Source organism: Erythrolamprus reginae, chromosome 10 (assembly GCF_031021105.1).
Source record: "Erythrolamprus reginae isolate rEryReg1 chromosome 10, rEryReg1.hap1, whole genome shotgun sequence".
Lineage (NCBI taxonomy): Eukaryota > Metazoa > Chordata > Lepidosauria > Squamata > Dipsadidae > Erythrolamprus > Erythrolamprus reginae.
Genome location: NC_091959.1, coordinates 14,344,004 through 14,363,229, shown reverse-complemented (window position 1 = coordinate 14,363,229; position 19,226 = coordinate 14,344,004). Strand labels below are relative to the sequence as shown.

General features: G+C 42.4%; 1 protein-coding gene across 2 annotated transcripts in view; it reads left to right on the top strand.

The window, feature by feature from the left end:
• The first annotated feature begins 549 nt into the window (after window positions 1–549).
• BLM (BLM RecQ like helicase) overlaps window positions 550–19,226 on the top strand; it is a 33,089-nt gene continuing 14,412 nt past the window's right edge. Inside the window, exons 1-11 of one of the 2 annotated variants that reach the window (XM_070762392.1) lie at window positions 550–656; window positions 760–874; window positions 5,077–5,117; window positions 5,229–5,762; window positions 7,942–8,136; window positions 11,257–11,375; window positions 12,735–12,848; window positions 14,752–14,850; window positions 16,069–16,217; window positions 17,274–17,380; window positions 18,641–18,801. In XM_070762392.1, the coding sequence (XP_070618493.1) occupies window positions 780–874; window positions 5,077–5,117; window positions 5,229–5,762; window positions 7,942–8,136; window positions 11,257–11,375; window positions 12,735–12,848; window positions 14,752–14,850; window positions 16,069–16,217; window positions 17,274–17,380; window positions 18,641–18,801 (1,614 nt within the window). In that variant the 5' untranslated portion in view covers window positions 550–656; window positions 760–779. Of the gene's footprint in view, window positions 657–759; window positions 875–5,076; window positions 5,763–7,941; window positions 8,137–11,256; window positions 11,376–12,734; window positions 12,849–14,751; window positions 14,851–16,068; window positions 16,218–17,273; window positions 17,381–18,640; window positions 18,802–19,226 lie in introns of both variants that reach the window. The other variant, XM_070762391.1, reaches the window with a different exon arrangement.

Here is a 19,226-nt window from a genome sequence, read left to right as displayed (position 1 = left end):
TGGTGGAGTTTGCGTGGGCGGCGGGGAAACCCCGATCTTCGTCTGCTCGCTGCTGCTGCGGCCGCCCAGCAGCTGATCTGCTCGGCAGCGCAGCAGCAGCGAGCAGACGAAGATCGGGGTTTCCCCGCCGCCCACGCAAAGGGGAAACCCCGGCTCCTCACTGATGCCCCCGCTCGCTCCGCCCGCCCGCCGCCCACCAGCAAGAGGGGGAGAGATAGAAAAAGAGAGAGAAGGAAAGAAAGAGATGAGAGAGGGAGGAAGAGAGTGTGAGAGAGGAAGAAGCAAGATAGAGAAAGAGAGAGAGAAAGAAAGATGAGAAAGGAAGGAAGAGAGTGATGTCATCGGGTGGGAAAAATCGCGATATAGCGTTTCGCGAAGATCGAGATCGCGAAGATCGAGGGATCACTGTACATACAGTTTTTGTTGACAGAAGTACTGGGGATGTGTACATAAAATCACTGTCTCGTGAAAATTCTATTTGATGTATAAAGTGTACCTACTTCATGATACACGTCTGGATTTCTTAATAATTCTTAACATTTTTAGGCATTTTCCTCAAAGAACAGCTGATGAGACCACGCTGAACCCTGAACTCTCGGGGAACCAACTTCCAGAGTTTGGAGAAACGACCGAAAGGAGCAAAGGAAGGAAAGAAGGTAAAACATTATGACATATTTCCACAATCTTTTGATGATAGTCAGCTAGCTTTGCCTTGATGGTACATTGCAAAATACGTGACTGACTCCTGTTACATTTCAGGCCAGTCCCTGCTATGTGTAATGGAAGATATCTGTGAACTGGTGGACTCCATTCCAGAAAGAGAGCTGAAATCTCTGCTAGGTGGCCAAGAACTGCTTCGGCTTAGAGATTGCAGGTCTGTTGGGAATTATTATTATTATAGAATAGAAGAGAATTTTATTGGCCAAGTGTGATTGGACACACAAGGAATTTGTCTTGGTGCATATGCTCTCAGCGTACATAGAATAAAATATACATTTGTCAAGAATCATGTGGTACAACACTTAATGATTGTCATAGTGGTCAAATAAGCAATGAAGAAGCAATATTAATAAAAATCTTAGGATATAAGCAACGAGTTACAGTCATACATTATTATTATTATTATTATTATTATTATTATTATTATTATTTATTAGATTTGTATGCCGCCCCTCTCCGTAGACTCAGGGCGGCTCACAACAGTGATAAAAACAATACATAATGACAAATCTAATAATTAGAATCTAAAATAGAAAAGTGAACACAAGAACAAGGGGACACAATCTGAAGTTAGTTGGGGGAAAGATCGAAAGCAACATGAGAAAATATTATTTTACTGAAAGAGTAGTAGATCCTTGGAACAAACTTCCAGCAGACGTGGTAGATAAATCCACAGTAACTGAATTTAAACATGCCTGGGGTAAACATCTATCCATCCTAAGATAAAATACAGAAAATAGTATAAGGGCAGACTAGATGGACCACGAGGTCTTTTTCTGCCGTGAGACTTCTATGTTTCTATGTAAAATAACAATAGTACATTTAAAAAGTCTAAAAAGTAAGGAACCCCAATATAAAAAACATACATAGTCATATCATTCACAAAAACTACATAGGCAGGGGGAGATGTCTCAGTTCCCCCACGCTTGACGACAGAGGTGGATTTTAAGAAGTTTACGAAAGGCAAGGAAGGTGGGGGAAGTTCTAATCTCTGGAGGGAGCTGATTCCAGAGGGTCGGAGCCGCCACAGAGAAGGCTCTTCCCCTGGGTCCCGCCAGACGACATTGTTTAGTCGACGGGACCCGGAGAAGGCCAACCCTGTGGGACCTAACCAGCCGCTGGGATTCGTGCGGCAGAAGGCGGTCTCGCAGATATCCTGATCCGGTGCCATGAAGGGCTTTATAGGTAATGACCAACACTTTGAATTGTGACCGGAAACTGATTGGCAACCAATGCAGACAGCGGAGTGTTGGAGTAACATGGGCACACTTGGGAAAGCCCATGATTGCTCTCGCAGCTGCATTCTGCACGATCTGAAGTTTCCAAACACTCTTCAAAGGTAGCCCCATGTAGAGAGCGTTACAGTAGTCGAACCTCGAGGTGATGAGGGCATGAGTGAGCAGTGACTCTCGGTCCAAATAGGGCCGCAAGTGGTGCACCAGGCGAACCTGGGCAAACGCCCCCCTCGCCACAGCTGAAAGATGTTTCTCTAATGTGAGCTGTGGATCGAGGAGGACGCCCAAGTTGCGGACCCTCTCTGAGGAGGTCAATAATTCCCCCCCCCCCCAGGGTGATGGACGGACATATGGAATTGTCCTTGGGAGGCAGTACCCACAGCCACTCCGTCTTATCAGGGTTGAGTTTGAGTCTGTTGACACCCATCCAGGCCCCAAAAGCCTCCAGGCACCGGCACATCACTTCCACTGCTTCATTGACGACATGGGGTGGAGATGTAAAGCTGGGTATCATCAGCGTACTGATGATACCTCACCCCATGCAATGAGGGTCTTTGCTTCTTTACCTCCAAAAATTAAGATGGGATAGATTTGTCCAAGTTGCAAAGTGTTCAATCCCCTAACATTCTCTTAGCTCTTAATGCAGGCCGAATAAAGCAGACCAGGCTTTTTTTAGGTATGGAAAGTAACGTGTAGAAAGTAGAAGGTTCGTTGTTACTGGTTATGAGTCCATATTTATTTCTGAAGCAGAATTATTCAAATAAATCCCCTTTTTTCCATTGGGGATTTAGTATCTCATAATTTCAATGCTGTTCAGTTCGGGGCTATAAAACCCCCACAGAAGTCCAGACTTGGAAAATATACCTACTCTATAACGGGGAAAATTGTTCCTTTCTATTATATTTCATAAACAATTTAAAACCCACCTCTGCCGCCAGGCATGGGGGAACTGAGATCCTCTTTCCCCCTAGGCCTTTACAATTCTATGCATGGTATGTATATATGTATGTTTGGTTTTTTTTCTATATTAATAGATTTTTAATCATCAATACCAAATTACTATTGTACACTGTTTTATTGTCGCTCTTAGCTGCCCCGAGTCTCTGGAGAGGGGCGGCATACAAATCCAATAAATAAAGAAATAAATAAATATTAGAGAAACAGGAATGTTTCAGAACGAGAGACTTCTTGATGATTAGATAATACAATAGAAACATAGAAACATAGAAGACTGACGGCAGAAAAAGACCTCATGGTCCATCTAGTCTGCCCTAATACTATTTCCTGTATTTTATCTTACAATGGATATATGTTTATCCCAGGCATGTTTAAATTCAGTTACTGTGGATTTACCAACCACGTCTGCTGGAAGTTTGTTCCAAGATCTACTACTCTTTCAGTAAAATAATATTTTGTCATGTTGCCTTTGATCTTTCCCCCAAGTAACTTCAGATTGTGTCCCCTTGTTCTTGTGTTCACTTTCCTATTAAAAACACCTGAACCCTATTTAACCCTGTAACATATTTAAAATGTTTCGATCATGTCCCCCCTTTTCCTTCTGTCTTCCAGACTATACAGGTTGAGTTCATTTAGTCTTGCCTGATACGTTTTATACTTAAGACCTTCCACCATTCTTGTAGCTCGTCTTTGGACCCGTTCAATTTTGTCAATATCTTTTTGTAGGTGAGGTCTCCAGAACTGAACACAGTACTCCAAATGTGGTCTCACCAGCGCTCTGTATAAGGGGATCACAATCTCCCTCTTCCTGCTTGTTATACCTCTAGCTATGCAGCCAAGCATCCTACTTGCCTTTCCTACTGCCTGACCACACTGCTCACCCATTTTGAGACTGTCAGAAATCACTACCCCTAAATCCTTCTCTTCTGAAGTTTTTGCTAACACAGAACTGCCAATGCAATACTCAGATTGAGGATTCCTTTTCCCCAAGTGCATTATTTTACATTTGGAAACATTAAACTGCAGTTTCCATTGCTTTGACCATTTATCTAGTAAAGCTAAATCATTTACCATATTACAGACCCCTCCAGGAATATCAACCCTATTGCACACTTTAGAGTCATCGGCAAATAGGCAAACTTTCCCTACCAGACCTTCCCCTATGTCACTCACAAACATATTAAATAGAATAGGACCCAGAACAGACCCTTGTGGCACACCGCTTGTAACCTGTCTGCAGGAAACTCATGGGTGAATAATAATTTTAAAATACTTTTTAAATAGGACAGCATTTTATTATCCATGGCCTTTGAGGGTTACGTAGCATTGATTGAATTGTTGAAATTGTTCAATCTCAGTATCGACTGAAAATGTTCCTATCAGTTAGGAAAGATTCCACAGAAAAAATATATTGCTATTAAGGATAGATACATTGTATATAGTATCAGTTCAGTTTATTATCTAAATCAAAATTGTGGAACTGCTTTTATATAATACACTCAAACATATGTTCTGGAGACCTCACCTACAAAAAGATATTGACAAAATTGAACGGGTCCAAAGACGGGCTACAAGAATGGTGGAAGGTCTTAAGCATAAAACGTATCAGGAAAGACTTCATGAACTCTATCTGTATAGTCTGGAGGACAGAAGGAAAAGGGGGACATGATCAAAACATTTAAATATGTTAAAGGGTTAAATAAGGTCCAGGAGGGAAGTGTTTTTAATAGGAAAGTAAACACAAGAACAAGGGGACACAATCTGAAGTTAGTTGGGGGAAAGATCAAAAGCAACATGAGAAAATATTATTTTACTGAAAGAGTAGTAGATCCTTGGAACAAACTTCCAGCAGACGTGGTAGATAAATCCACAGTAACTGAATTTAAACATGCCTGGGATAAACATATATCCATCCTAAGATAAAATACAGAAAATAGTATAAGGGCAGACTAGATGGACCATGAGGTCTTTTTCTGCCGTCAGACTTCTATCTTTCTGTGTTTCTATGTTTTAATGTCAACTATGTTTTATAGACAGGGAACTAAATTCCCTGCCTATAGTTGTAAGAAAGGTAAAAGATTAAGAAGAAGAGCTTCTGGGAAGGAAACAGCAAATTCATTTGGGAATTTTAAAAACAATAACTTTTATTTATTTTTATACACAGAAGAAAACTGCTGAGCAATTCCAGAAATGGAAACAGAACAGGTGCTGATAAATTTCTAGATATAAACTGCAAAGGTAATTTTGACTGCGATGGCTCCCACGATGGAAGTTACTCTTCCCAGCTGGGAAAAATTTCTTCCTCCCTCCCTCAAGGCGCCGCCTCTACTTCTGGACCCTGTTCTGTCAAGCGGCTTGCTGACGTTTCCCCCCTGCGTGTCCTTCATCCGCCACCCTCTCAAGGATGGGCCGGTGCCAAGACATCTGTCCTCGTGAAAGAATCCACCTGGGACGTGTCCTCTTCTGCTGTGAAAAGTTCAAGCGTATCGTGTCCCAAGAGGGAAGCCGGTGGAATAACTGGGCTCCAAAATCCAGAAACACGCTGGTGGCCTTCACCGCTGAATGGAACAAGTCCGCTTACGAGCAAGGTGGGGGGCGAGAGTCCTTTGGCACCTGGAGGGCAGAAGCTTCACGAGGATGATTTTGATATTGAAGATTTGGATGACTTGGATGATGCAATAAGTGCTTCCATAGCCAGAGTCGCCTCCCAGGGCCAGCCGGCTGCGGGCATCTCCCCTGCAGCAAATCTGTGTTTGAAAACAAACTCGGTCGCGTCCAAAGCAGGCGCTGATCTTCTGCATAGCAGTTTTTCTTTCATGGACCATTCAGTGAGGGGAGAGCGTTTCCCTGGTAAGTTAAGTGTTGGTTATGACCTATAAAGCCCTTCATGGCACCGGACCAGACTATCTCAGGGACTGCCTTCTGCTGCAAGAATCCCAGCGACCAGTTAGCTCCCACAGAGTGGGCCTTCTCCGGGTCCCGTCAACTAAACAATGTCGTTTGGCAGGACCCAGGGGAAGAGCCTTCTCTGTGGCGGCCCTGGCCCGCTGGAACCAACTCCCCCCAGAAATTAGAATTGCCCCCACCCTCCTCGCCTTTCATAAGCTTCTTAAAACCCACCTCTGCCGTCAGGCATGGGGGAACTGAGATATTCTTTCCCCCTGGGCCTTTACAATTTACGCATGGTATGTCTGTATGTATGTTTGGTTTTTATAATAAGGGTTTTTTTTAGTTATTTTAGTATTGGATTGTTACATGCTGTTTTTATCACTGTTGTTAGCCACCCCGAGTCCACGGAGAGGGGCGGCATACAAATCCAATAAATAAATAAATTCAGGGCCAAAATAAGACTGACTTTATCTTGCTTGGACCATTATGTCAGAGGCCATTACATTCCAGTGTGTCATAATTGGGCTTTGACTTCTTTTGCCTAGAAAGTCAGCCAGAATTTGTCTACGGAGAGGGGCAGCATACAAATCCAATAAATAAATAAATAAATAATAACCAATTTCTTCTTTTTAGTGCATTCTGGGAAATAAGCTGCAGAAGGAAATTATGGCAAAGAGTACAAAGAATCTTGCATCAGAAACTCTTATCCACATATTAACCCAGTGTTTCTCAAGTATTTTGTGTTAAACCGCCCCCGAAGAAGAAGTAAACATTTTGCACACACCCCCCCCCAAACTCTGCCGGGACGATTGTTTGCAATATTCAGCATGTTTTTGCTGCAAAAAACTCAAGCGGCTTATCAACATGATTGGGGTGTAATGTCTTTAAGTGACGCCGTAATTGTAATTTTGAATCTAGCTGCATTATATCCAAAGTTGCTATGTCGTAATAAGTGGAGACTGAATGTGTTTCACTGGCTGAGCTGTGTGCTGAGATGCAAACTGCAGTCTCTTCCAGACTTCACATAGTTTTATACATTTATGAGTGGCAATAAAGTGGGTGAAACCTCCTGAGAGTTAATCATTAATGTGTTTTAGTAACACACTCCCTCCATCTCTCATCCCACCTCTAAAACATTTGGATATTCTCCTATTTATGAAATTAAGTTTCAGTACATGATTGGCTGACTATAAATTCTGGAAACAGCAAATATATATTTGCCTTTAATCTCATAACAAACTTTTAAGAGAAGAAAACTGTCTAGAGAAAATATTGAAAGAAAAGATTAATGATTCAAAAGGACAGGCTAGTAAGATTTATAGCATGTGGAAGAGGAAGTGATTAAAGGCCTAACAAGATACTGGCAAAATGAATTACGGATTAATGAAAGCGAGATGGAAGAAGTAGTAGAAAATATATATAAGATAAAGAACACAAGAATTAGAGAGATGAGAAGGAAAATTTTACATAAATGGTACTTCACGCCAGTAAAACTAGCACACTTCCAGAGGAAAGGGAAAGGAAATTGCTGGCATGGTTGCCAAATAAAAGGAGGTTTTATGCATATGCTGTGGGAATGCGTTGAAGTTCAAAAATTTTGGAAGGAAGTACAGAATGAAATTAACAATATGCTAAACATTAATTGGATAATCACAAAAGAATTAGCAACACTAGTTAAATATGGGGAATTACGAGAATTTAAAGAAATCAAAACAGCAGCTTTGGAAAGCGCTCAAGCAGTAGTGGTATTAGGGTGGAAGGATAGCAATAAATGGACAATCCAGAATTGGTACTGGTACATGGGGGACCACACCCACTTCGAAATTAAGGAAATAAGATTAAATAACTTTGATGAAAATAAATTGGAGAAGCTGATGGCACAAAAATTATATCGTAAGTAGAATTTATGACGACAATGTGAAAAATAAATTCCAATCACTATTTGTATGTAAAGAAATGTAAACCGGAGCTAAGGAAGCAATTGAAACTTATTGCAAATTATTTAACCCCCTAAGTGGTGGTGGGGTTTATTGGTGTTGGGCACATTTTCTTTAAGTATTTTTTTTTTTTGTTGTAATTTTTTTTTTATAAAAATATATATTTTTTTAAATCTCATAACAAAATTTTGTTTTCTTTCAAGTTACTCCACTTATTAAGGATACTCCTTCCAGAAATGCCACCCTGGAACCCTTCAGAGGTTTAACATTTCCACATTCTAATGAGATGATGAAGATATTCCATAAAAGGTTTGGTCTACATCATTTTCGGATCAACCAGCTTGAAGCCATCAATGCTGCATTGCTGGGTCAGGACTGTTTCATCCTGATGCCCACAGGTGAGTCTTCAGGTGGAGCCCATCTCTCAATGCGCATCGCCTTCTGCCCTCTGCAGAAAGGGAGAATCAAGGCTGACAAACGACATTTTAAACTGGGATTGAAATAATCACATAGTAATTATATTCTAAATCAATTTTAAACTTTACTTTGAATAAAAGAAACTATTGGATTTCTTTTTTATATATATATATAAACTTTATTGATTTTCTTAAAATTGACATACAGTGATACCTTGTCTTACAAACTTAATTGGTTCCGGGACGAGGTTCTTAAGGTAAAAAGTTTGTGAGACGAAACAATGTTTCCCAGAGGAATCAATGGAAAAGCGATTAATGCATGAAAGCCCAAAATTCACCCCTTTTGCCAGCCGAAGCGCCCGTTTTTGCGCTGCTGGGATTCCCACCTCCGGACCTCTGTGTTTTTGCGATGCTGCAATTTCACTGAGGCTCCCCTCGCTGGGAAACCCCACCTCCGGACCTCCGTTGCCAGCGAAGCACCCATTTTTGCGCTGATGGGATTCCCCTGCTGGGATTCCCCTGCAGCATCACAAAAACACGGAAGTCCAGAGGTGGGGTTTCCCATGGAGGGGAGCCTCTGGGGAATCCCAGCAGCGCAAAAACGGGTGCTTCGCTGGCAACGGAAGTCCAGAGGCGGGGCATCCCAGCAGCAGCGGTGGGTTTGTAAGATGAAAATAGTTTGTAAGATGAAAATAGTTTGTAAGAAGAGGCAAGAAAATCTTAAACCCCGGGTTTGTATCTTGAAAAGTTTGTGTGACGAGGCCTTTGTAAGACAAGGTATCACTGTACACACAAACACACATTTAACATAAAGTTGGGGTTGCAAATACCCCTCTTATTGTAGAAGTCAAATTACGATGCAGAAAAAGAATACATTGTTAATATCTCCAATCAACATATTAATTTAAATGAAAAGAAGAAATTTTGTATAACCTTATATACGGTATATAAAAAAACTTCGTATATAAACAAGATACGAACTCAAAATTTAAATCATAACAGTACTTCTATGGTTCACGCCTAATATTCATTTTTACTTCTTCTTTTTATCTATCCATATACTGTATACACTTTATTCCAAATCAGATAAAATTCCGATTCTTCTTGGTTATTTAACCGTCTTGTCATCATATCCATTTCAGCGCAATCTAATATTTTCTTGATAACCTCTTCCTCTTTGGGAATACCTTCCCCTTTCCAATTTTGTGCATATACTATCCTGGCCGCTGTCGTTATATGAATAACTAGATGTAAAATATCTTTCTTATATTTCTGTTTAGCTATACCCAATAAATAAAATTCCGGAGTTTTTTCTATCTCTTGCATTACTATTTCTTTTATTATTCTTTCTATCATTTTCCAGTATATCTTGACTTTGCTACAACTCCGCCATTGATGATAATATGAACCTATTTCTTTTTTACAGTTCCAACACAATGGGGACATATTAGGGAACATTTTTGCAATTCTACTTGGGAGATGCCACCTATAAAACATCCCAGCGGCCGATAAGGTCCCACAGAGTTGGCCTTCTCCGGGTCCCGTCGACTAAACAATGTCGTCTGGCGGGCCCCAGGGGAAGAGTCTTCTCTCTGGCGGCCCCGGCCCTCTGGAATCAACTCCCCCTGGAGATTAGAACTGCTCCCACCCTCCTTGTCTTCCGTAAACTACTTAAGACCCACCTATACCGCCAGGCATGGGGGATTTGAGACACCTTTCCCCCAGGCTTATTATAATTTATGTTTGGTATGTATGTGCTGTTTGGTTTTTAATTATGATAGGGTTTTTAGGGTTTTTTAATATTAGATTTGTGCCAGTATAATATTGTTTTTATCGTTGTTGTGAGCCGCCCCGAGTCTTTGGAGAGGGGCGGCATACAAATCTAATAAATTATTATTATTATTATTATTATTATTATTATTATTATCATCATCATCATCATCATCATCATCATTATCTTAATTTGATTTTCCTTTAACGATACTATTGGATTTCTTATTTGGTTAACTTAAACATTCACAACCCAGATTGAGCACCCTTCTGTCAATTATAAAGCTATTTTCTGTTTTGATTTTAATGTAGGATTTGCTGTTCATTATGATTAGAAGTCATTTTCAGGATTTCAGTCATAATAATCCGAACTCCTGTGCAATCTAATCTTTGCTTGCGCTTTAAATAAAACTCCAAAGAATGATCTCCTAAAACAAATTTCATAAGAAATCGTTGTATTTTGCCTGAACAACTGTGAAGGACCTTCTGGGGATAGGAGTGATTGAACTAAGCGGTTCTTTGGATCTCAATTTTCGGGCCAGATATTAATTTTCATGGCAGCAATAGAGAAAGTGTGAGCGGAAGCCTCCTCCCATGGTTGTGCATACAGTGATACCTTGTCTTACAAACTTAATTGGTTCCGGGACGAGGTTCTTAAGGTGAAAAGTTTGTAAGACAAAACAATAGGAATCAATGGAAAAGCGATTAATGCGTGCAAGCCCAAAATTCACCTCTTTTGCCAGCCGAAGTGCCCGTTTTTATGCTGCTGGGATTCCCCTGAGGCTCCCCTCCATGGCAAAACCCCACCTCCGGACTTCTGTGTTTTTGCGATGCTGCAGGGGAATCCCAGCAGCGCAAAAACGAGCGCTTCGCTGGCAACGGAAATCCGGAGGTGGGGTTTCCCAGCGAAGAGAACATCAGTGAAATCGCAGCATCGCAAAAACACCGAAGTCCTCAAAACCCCACCTCCGGACCTCTGTGTTTTTGTGATGCTGCGATTTCACTGAGGCTCCCCTCGCTCGGAAACCCCACCTCCGGACTTCCTTTGCCAGCGAAGCACCCGTTTTTGCGCTGCTGGGATTCCCCTGCAGCATCACAAAAACATGGAAGTCCGGAGGCAGGGAAACCCAGTGGTGGCGGTGGGTTTGTAAGGTGAAAATAGTTTGTAAGAAGAGGCAAAAAAAATCTTAAACCCCGGGTTTGTATCTCGAAAAGTTTGTATGATGAGGCGTTTGTAAGACGAGGTATCACTGTATAGAACTCATGTGTATAGAACCTGTAGCAAAACAGGATGTGAGTAGAGTTCTCATCTTGTGCTTTTGCTCCGCTCAGGAGGTGGCAAGAGTCTCTGCTATCAGCTGCCGGCCTGTGTTTCGGTGGGAGTCACCATCGTCATCTCTCCGTTGAGGTCCCTCATAGTGGATCAAGTGCAGAAACTGACGTCAATGGATGTGAGTTGATTGTCTGTATATAGCGTGAAATGCAAAACTGAACTAAAATCATTGTATCTGTCACAGGCATGTCGAATTCTGCTCTTTACAGTGGGACCGTGCAAATATAAAAAAACTAAACTCTTGTAGAATCTGTGTTCATACAAAATTTAGCAGGTTAGTCCTGTTAAAAATCTAGGAAGAAAATCTGGTGTATAACTACTTTTATAGAAAAGCAGTTTCTTGGCTTCCCCAGAGTTATGGGTCCAGCTAGATTTGGGTCTTTTTACATACAATTGTTATTGAAACTTTTAAATGAGAAGATGAAAGCTAAGACAAGGAAAAAGCAAAAAGTGCAAGAAAAGAAAATTAAAGATTAGATTAGATTAGATTTATTGGATTTATATGCCACCCCTCTCCGTAGACTCGGGGCAGCTCATAACAATGGTAAACAAAACATAGTAACAAATCTAATATTTTGCAATCTAAATTACAGTGTTAAGTTAAAAAATCCAAAAGAAACCCCAATATATTAAAAATAAGCACACAATCGAATCATACACAAAAACTACATGGGCAAGGGGGAGATGTTTCAATTCCCCCCATGCCTGACGGCAGAGGTGGGTTTTAAGGAGTTTCCGAAAGGCAAGAAGGGTGGGGGCAATCCTAATCTCTGGGGGGTGCTGGTTCCAGAGGGTCGGAGCCACCACAGAGAAGGCTCTTCTCCTGGGTCCCGCCAGACGACATTGTTTAGTCGACGGGACCCGGAGAAGGCCAACTCTGTGGGACCTAACCGGTCGCTGGGATTCGTGCGGCAGAAGGCGATCCCGGAGATATTCTGGCCCGATGCCATGAAGGGCTTTATAGGTCATAACCAACACTTTGAATTGTGACCGGAAACTGATCGGCAACCAGTGCAGACTGCGGAGTGTTGGAGTAACATGGGCATATTTAGAGAAGCCCAAGAAAAATAGAAAAGTAAGAAAAATGATATACAAAAGTGCAAGTACAGGTCCACCTAGAATTGTGTGGTGCTTCTTACAATTTGGTTCTGTGGCCGAAAGGACAAGTGCAGGCCAACAAAGCACTGGTTTGGCCTTTATTTATTTATTATTTTATTTTTATTTATTATTTAGATTTGTATGCCGCCCCTCTCCGCAGACTCGGGGCGGCTCACAGCAGGATACAACAATTCATGACAAATCTAAATATAATTTAAAATATTTAAAAAACCCCATTTACTAAACAAACATACACACAAACATCCCATGCATAAATTCCCACTCTGAGTGCAAGAATTGGCCTTACTGTTGACCAAATGAAGCGGTCAGCAGCAACCAAGGTTAGCTGCAAATTAGAGCCGCTGTCTTCTCTGTCTAGATTCCAGCTACGTACCTCACAGGCGACAAGACTGATGCTGAAGCATCCCGAATTTACCTTCAGCTCTCAAAGAAAGATCCCATCATAAAGCTCCTCTACGTTACTCCAGAAAAGGTTGGTATGGAGGCCTGCCTGGCTCAGCAGTGCTCCAGCTGGCCCAAAGGGCCTGGATGGTGTGGTGAGTGGTCCTTGTCCATCTCAGGCCATGTCAGATTCTGAGGAGGATGGAGCCAGGCCCCACTGGGTATCCTGGGACAGGGGATTGCCAGCTGATGCAGAGAGCGAGAGTGAGAGAGAAAGTGGCCTGAGTGAGCCTGAGGAACCACTAGAATAGAATAGAATAGAATTTTATTGGCCAAGTGTGATTGGACACACAAGGAATTTGTCTTGGTGCAGATGCTCTCAGCGTACATAAAATAAAATATACATTTGTCAAGAATCCTGTGGTACGACACTTAATTATTGTCATAGGGGTCAAATAAGCAATGAAGAAGCAATATTAATAAAAATCTTAGGATATAAGCAACAAGTTACAGTCATACAGTCAACATGGGAGGAAATGGGTGATAGGAATGATGAGAAAAAACTAGAATAGAAGTGCAGATTTAGTAGAAAGTCTGACAGTGTTGAGGGAATTATTCGTTTAGCAGAGTGATAGCGTTCGGAAAAAAACTGTTCTTGTGTCTGGTTGTCTTGGTGTGCAGTGCTCTGTAGTGACGTTTTGAGGGTAGGAGTTGAAACAATTTGTGTCCAGGATGTGAGGGGTCAGTAAATATTTTCCCCACCCTCTTTTTGACTCGTGCAGTATACAGGTCCTCAAGGAAGGCAGGTTGGCAGCAATTGCTTTTTCTGTAGTTCTGATTGTCCTCCGGTCTGTGTCGGTCCCGTTGGGTTGCAGAACCAAACCAGACAGTTATAGAGGTGCAGATGACAGACTCAGTGATCCCTCTGTAGAACTGTATCAGCAGCTCCTTGGGCAGAGGGGGCTGATATGACAATGGAGGAGTGGTCCCAGTTGGAGGATGAGGAAGACAGGAGAGTGGAAAGTCAGTGGATAGAACCTCGCTATTGTTGAGAAGGCGAGAGGATTGGGCGGCATAGAAGATTGACGGCAGAAAAAGACCTCATGGTCCATCTAGTCTGCCCTTATACTATTTCCTGTATTTAATCTTAGGATGGATAGATGTTTATCCCAGGCATGTTTAAATTCGGTGACTGTGGATTTAACAACCATGTCTGCTGGAAGTTTGTTCCAAGGATCTACTACTCTTTCAGTAAAATAATATTTTCTCTTGTTGCTTTTGATCTTTCCCCCAACTAACTTCAGATTGTGTCCCTTTGTCCTTGTGTTCACTTTCCTATTAAAAACACTTCCCTCCTGGACCTTATTTAACCCTTTAACATATTTAAATGTTTCGATCATGTCCCCCCTTTTCCTTCTGTCCTCCAGACTATACAGATTGAGTTCATTAAGTCTTTCCTGATACGTTTTATGCTTAAGACCTTCCACCATTCTTGTAGCCCGTCTTTGGACCCATTCAGTTTTGTCAATATCTTTTTGTAGGTGAGGTCTCCAGAACTGAACACAGTATTCCAAATGTGGTCTCACCAGCGCTCTATATAGCGGGATCACAATCTCCCTCTAAGAAAAATAGAAGATGAATGAATGAATGAATGAATGGGGTCTGGGGGTGAAGGTGACAAGAAGACTCTCCTGATACGTTTTATGCTTAAGACCTTCCACCATTCTTGTAGCCCGTCTTTGGACACCGTTCAATTTTATCAATATCTTTTTGTAGGTGAGGTCTCCAGAACTGAACACAGTATTCCAAATGTGGTCTCACCAGCGCTCTATATAGTGGGATCGCAATCTCCCTCTAAGAAAAATAGAAGTCGAATGAATGAATGAATGAATGAATGAATGAATGAATGGGGCCTGGGGGTGAAGGTGACAAGAAGACTCGGAAAGGTGCCAGAGTTGCGGCATCCGAGCCTCCTGCTGCTCTTGCTTCTCCAGGTTTGCTCGAGTAGCCGGCTGATGTCAACACTGGAGAATCTGTACCAGCGGCAGCTCTTGGCTCGCTTCGTGATCGACGAGGCCCATTGCGTCAGTCAGGTGATTTCATTGAAAACGGCACAGACAGCCACAATGGTTGTCTCTATTTCACTAGCAGTCAGGGCATCAGGCCGGCAAATAGAAGGCCTGCAACACTCACCTTTGGCACGAAAGCCATCTGGGTGAGCCCAGCCCAGCTCCCAGGGGTGTTGCGGGATTAATAAGAGGAGGAACGGGTATGTTTGCAGCCTTGAGTTACTTGTAAAAATGGTAAAGGAGGAATACAGTCATGGGATAAGATAAAGAAAGTTACACCCTACTGGAATTCTGTAGTTTTATATATCAGGACCTGGACTTCTATTGTGGTTGTGTCTACTTCCTTTTAAAAACTGATAAGGATTGGGTGATTTTTACAGGGTGTCCAGCAAACCTGGGAAATCGGGAAATTATCAGGGAAATCAGCGGTTCGGGAAATAGGGAATTCGTGAGAAAAACGGAATAAATCAGGAAAAAACCCAAATTGTATTAAAATGTTTAAAAGCCAGGGGAAAATCATGTTAAAAAAAAAAAGGATCGTGCTGCCTGGCTGAGTGAAGCAGAAATGAGCATAACTGTGCCAACAACTTGCTTCCACAGCTACCGATATTTCTCCATGGCTTAGCCATTTGGTATGACGTCATCTATGACTGCAACTTAACTAGATTGCAAGTTACAGGGAAATGCCAGGGAAATATTAGGGAATTTCAAAATGCTTTTTCCCTGGACACCCTGTTTTTACTATTACAGTGTTCCCTCGATTTTCGTGGGGGATGCGTTCCGAGACCGCCTGCGAAAGTCGCATTTCCGCGAAGTAGAGATGCGGAAGTAAATACACTATTTTTGGCTATGAACAGTGTCACAAGCCTTCTTCCCTTAACACTTTAAACCCCTAAATTACAATTTCCCATTCCCTTAGCAACCATTTAGATTATTACTCACCATGTTTATTTATTAAAGTTTATTTTAAAAAAAAATTATTAAAGGTGGACGAAAGTTTGGCAATGACACATGACGTCATCGGGCAGGAAAAACCGTGGTATGGGGGGGGGGGAACCGCAAAGTATTTTTTAATTAATATTTTTGAAAAACCGTGGTATAGACTTTTCGCGAAGTTCGAACCCGCGAAAATCGAGGGAACGCTGTATTTTGATACATAAAACTATAGAACACAAAAAGAGTGTGCTTTTTTCACATGACTATATAAATGCAAATGTAACTTTTAAAAATCTTTTTTATTAGTGGGGTCATGATTTTCGCCAAGATTACAAGCGGCTTAACATGCTCCGAAAGAAGTTCTCCTTGGTCCCCATGATGGGTCTTACTGCCACCGCCAACCCCCGGGTGCAGAAGGACATCCTGAATCAACTGGAGATGCACCAGCCCCAGGTGTAAGTCGGGCTCGGGGGGCAGAAGAGAGATTTGGAGACGGCTGTATAGATGAGCTCTATAAGTCTCCGGAGAGGGGCGGCATACAAATCTAATTAATAATAATAATAATAATAATAATAATAATAATAATAATAATATTTTATTATTATTATTTATTGGATTTGTATGCCACCCCTCTCCGCAGACTCGGGGCGGCTAACAACAGTGATAAAAAACAACATGTAACAATCCAATTTAATAAAACAACTAAAAACCCTTATTATAAAAACCAAACATACGCACAAACATACCATACATAACTTGTAATGGCCTAGGGGAAGGAATATCCTAACTCCCCCATGCTTGGCAACAAAGGTGGGTCTTGAGTAATTTGCGAAAGACAAGGAGGGTGGGGGCTGTTCTAATCTCTGGGGGGAGTTGATTCCAGAGGGCCGGGGCCGCCACAGAGAAGGCTCTTCCCCTGGGGCCTGCCAAACGACATTGTTTGGTCGACGGGACCCGGAGAAGGCCAACTCTGTGGGACCTTATCGGCCGCTGGGATTCGTGCGGTAGAAGGCGGTTCCTGATGTATTCTGGCCCAATACCATGTAGGGCTTTAAAGGTCATTACCAACACTTTGAATTGTGACCGGAAACCGATCAGCAGCCAGTGCAGGCCGCGGAGTGTTGCAGAAACATGAGCGAATCTAGGAAGCCCCACGATGGCTCTCGCGGCCGCATTCTGCACGATCTGAAGTTTCCGAACACTTTTCAAAGGTAGTCCCATGTAGAGAGCATTGCAGTAATCGAACCTCGAGGTGATGAGGGCATGAGTGACTGTGAGCAATGACTCCCTGTCCAAATAGGGCCGCAACTGGTGCACCAGGCGAACCTGGGCAAACACCCTCCTCGCCACAGCCGAAAGATTATTATTATTATTATTATTATTATTATTATTATTATTATTATTATTATTACTATTACTATTACTATTACTATTATTGCTACTATTATTACTATTATTATTATGTCATCCAATAATCCTTTTATTCAACTAAATCGCTAATATCCTTCTAGGTTTACAATGAGCTTTAACAGGCACAACTTGAAATACGACGTGTTGCCCAAGAAACCCAAAACAGTGGCTTTAGATTGCTTACAATGGATCAAAAAATACCACCCCTGTAAGTTATCCTCCATTCTTCCTTGACCAATGTCTACTTGGGTGGGATTATTTTAAACCCAAAGTTCATTAGATCATAGAGAAATTCTGGCATTTGATATCTTGGTATTCCTTGGTGTTGCGGGAAGAGGGAGAAACCGGCTTTGTTGTTTGGGCTAACAGATGAGAAAGGACCTTGTCATCTGTTATGATCTTTAAAGGGCAGGGAAGGCATGGAGTTAAAGGAACAATGTCAAGTTTGACGGTTGGTTTGTTTCTATCTGATGGTCATTTGTTACAAGCTGCCATTGAAGTCAAGCCAACGGATAGCATTACAAACCGTATTGCCCTCTTGAACAGACCAGCGATTCTCAACCTCAGCAACTTGACGATGGGTGGCGTTCAACTCCCAGAATTCCCCAGCCAATTTAGAGTTCTTGAGGTTGAGAAACACTCCAAGAGATCTTTAGAGCAGTGTTTCCCAACCTTGGCAACTTGAAGATATTTGGACTTCAACTCCCAGAATTCCCTAGCCAGCAAATGCTGGCTGGGGAATTCTGGGAGTTGAAGTCCAGATATCTTCAAGTTGCCAAGGTTGGGAAACACTGCTTTAGAGCAGTGATTTTCAACCTTTTTTGAGCCGCGGCACATTTTTTACATTTACAAAACCATGGGGCACATTGAGCGGGGTGGGGGGTGGTGTGGTAAAAAAAGTTTGGGCAAAAAAATTCTCTCTCTTCCTTTCGCTCTATTTCTCTCTCCCTCCCTCTTTCTCTCCCTTTCTTTTTTCTCTCTCCATCCCTTTCTTTCTCTCTTCCTTCCTCTTTTTTGCTCTTTCTCTCTCCCTCCCTCTGTCTTTCTCTCTCCCACCTTCCCTCCCTCTCTTTCTCTCTCTCTCTCTTTCTTTCTCTCTCTCTTGCTCTCTCTCTCTCTCATTCTCTTCTTTCTTCTTTCTTTCTCTCTTTCTTTCTCTCTCTCTCTCGCTTTTTTCTCTCTTTCTTTCTCTCTCTTGCTTTCTTTCTCTCTCTCTCTTGCTCTCGCTCTCTCATTCTCTTCTTTCTTGTTTTCTTTCTCTCTTTCTCTCTTGCTTTCTCTCTCTTGCTGTCTTTCTCTCTCTCTTTCTCTCTCTTGCTTTCTTTTCTCTCTCTCTCTCTCTTTCTTTCTCTCTCTCTTGTTTTCTTTCTCTCTCTGAGCTTCGCGGCACACCTGACCATGGCACACTGGTTGAAAAACACTGCTTTAGAGCACTGGAGAACCCGAACTTTTCCTTTGTGTGTTGCAGGTGACTCGGGAATTATTTACTGCCTCTCGCGGTATGAATGTGACTCAGTGGCCAACGCTTTGCAAGGGGGCGGCCTCTCAGCCCTGGCGTACCACGCTGGCCTCCCGGACGGCACCAGGGACCTCGTGCAGCAGAAATGGATTAACCAGGATGGATGCCAGGTAGAAAGAAGAGCCTGGGGAGGGGAGATCCAGTCACGCAGCCATGTCAGCAGTTCAAGCCAAAGGGGGGCAGGGGGAGAACTTGACTCACCTTCTTCAATGGGGAAGTGCAGGAAGGCCTTGAACCCGGTCAGATTTCAGGAGCTCAGTCCAGCCCAGTTTCTGCTGACGTACAGAACATACATTCACTACACTACAAAAGAGGCATTGATACTCTCGGAAAGGTGCAGAAGAGAGCCACCAGAATGATAAAGGGACTAGAAATGAAAACATACAAAGAAAGGTTCCAGGAACTGGATCATGTGCCAGCAAAAATGTCCTCGTGTGCCACTTGTGGCACCGTGCCATAGGTTCGTCATCACTGATATAGGGTCTCCTGCTTCAGCAGAGAATTGTACTAGAACGGGGGTCTCCCAGTGGTGCAG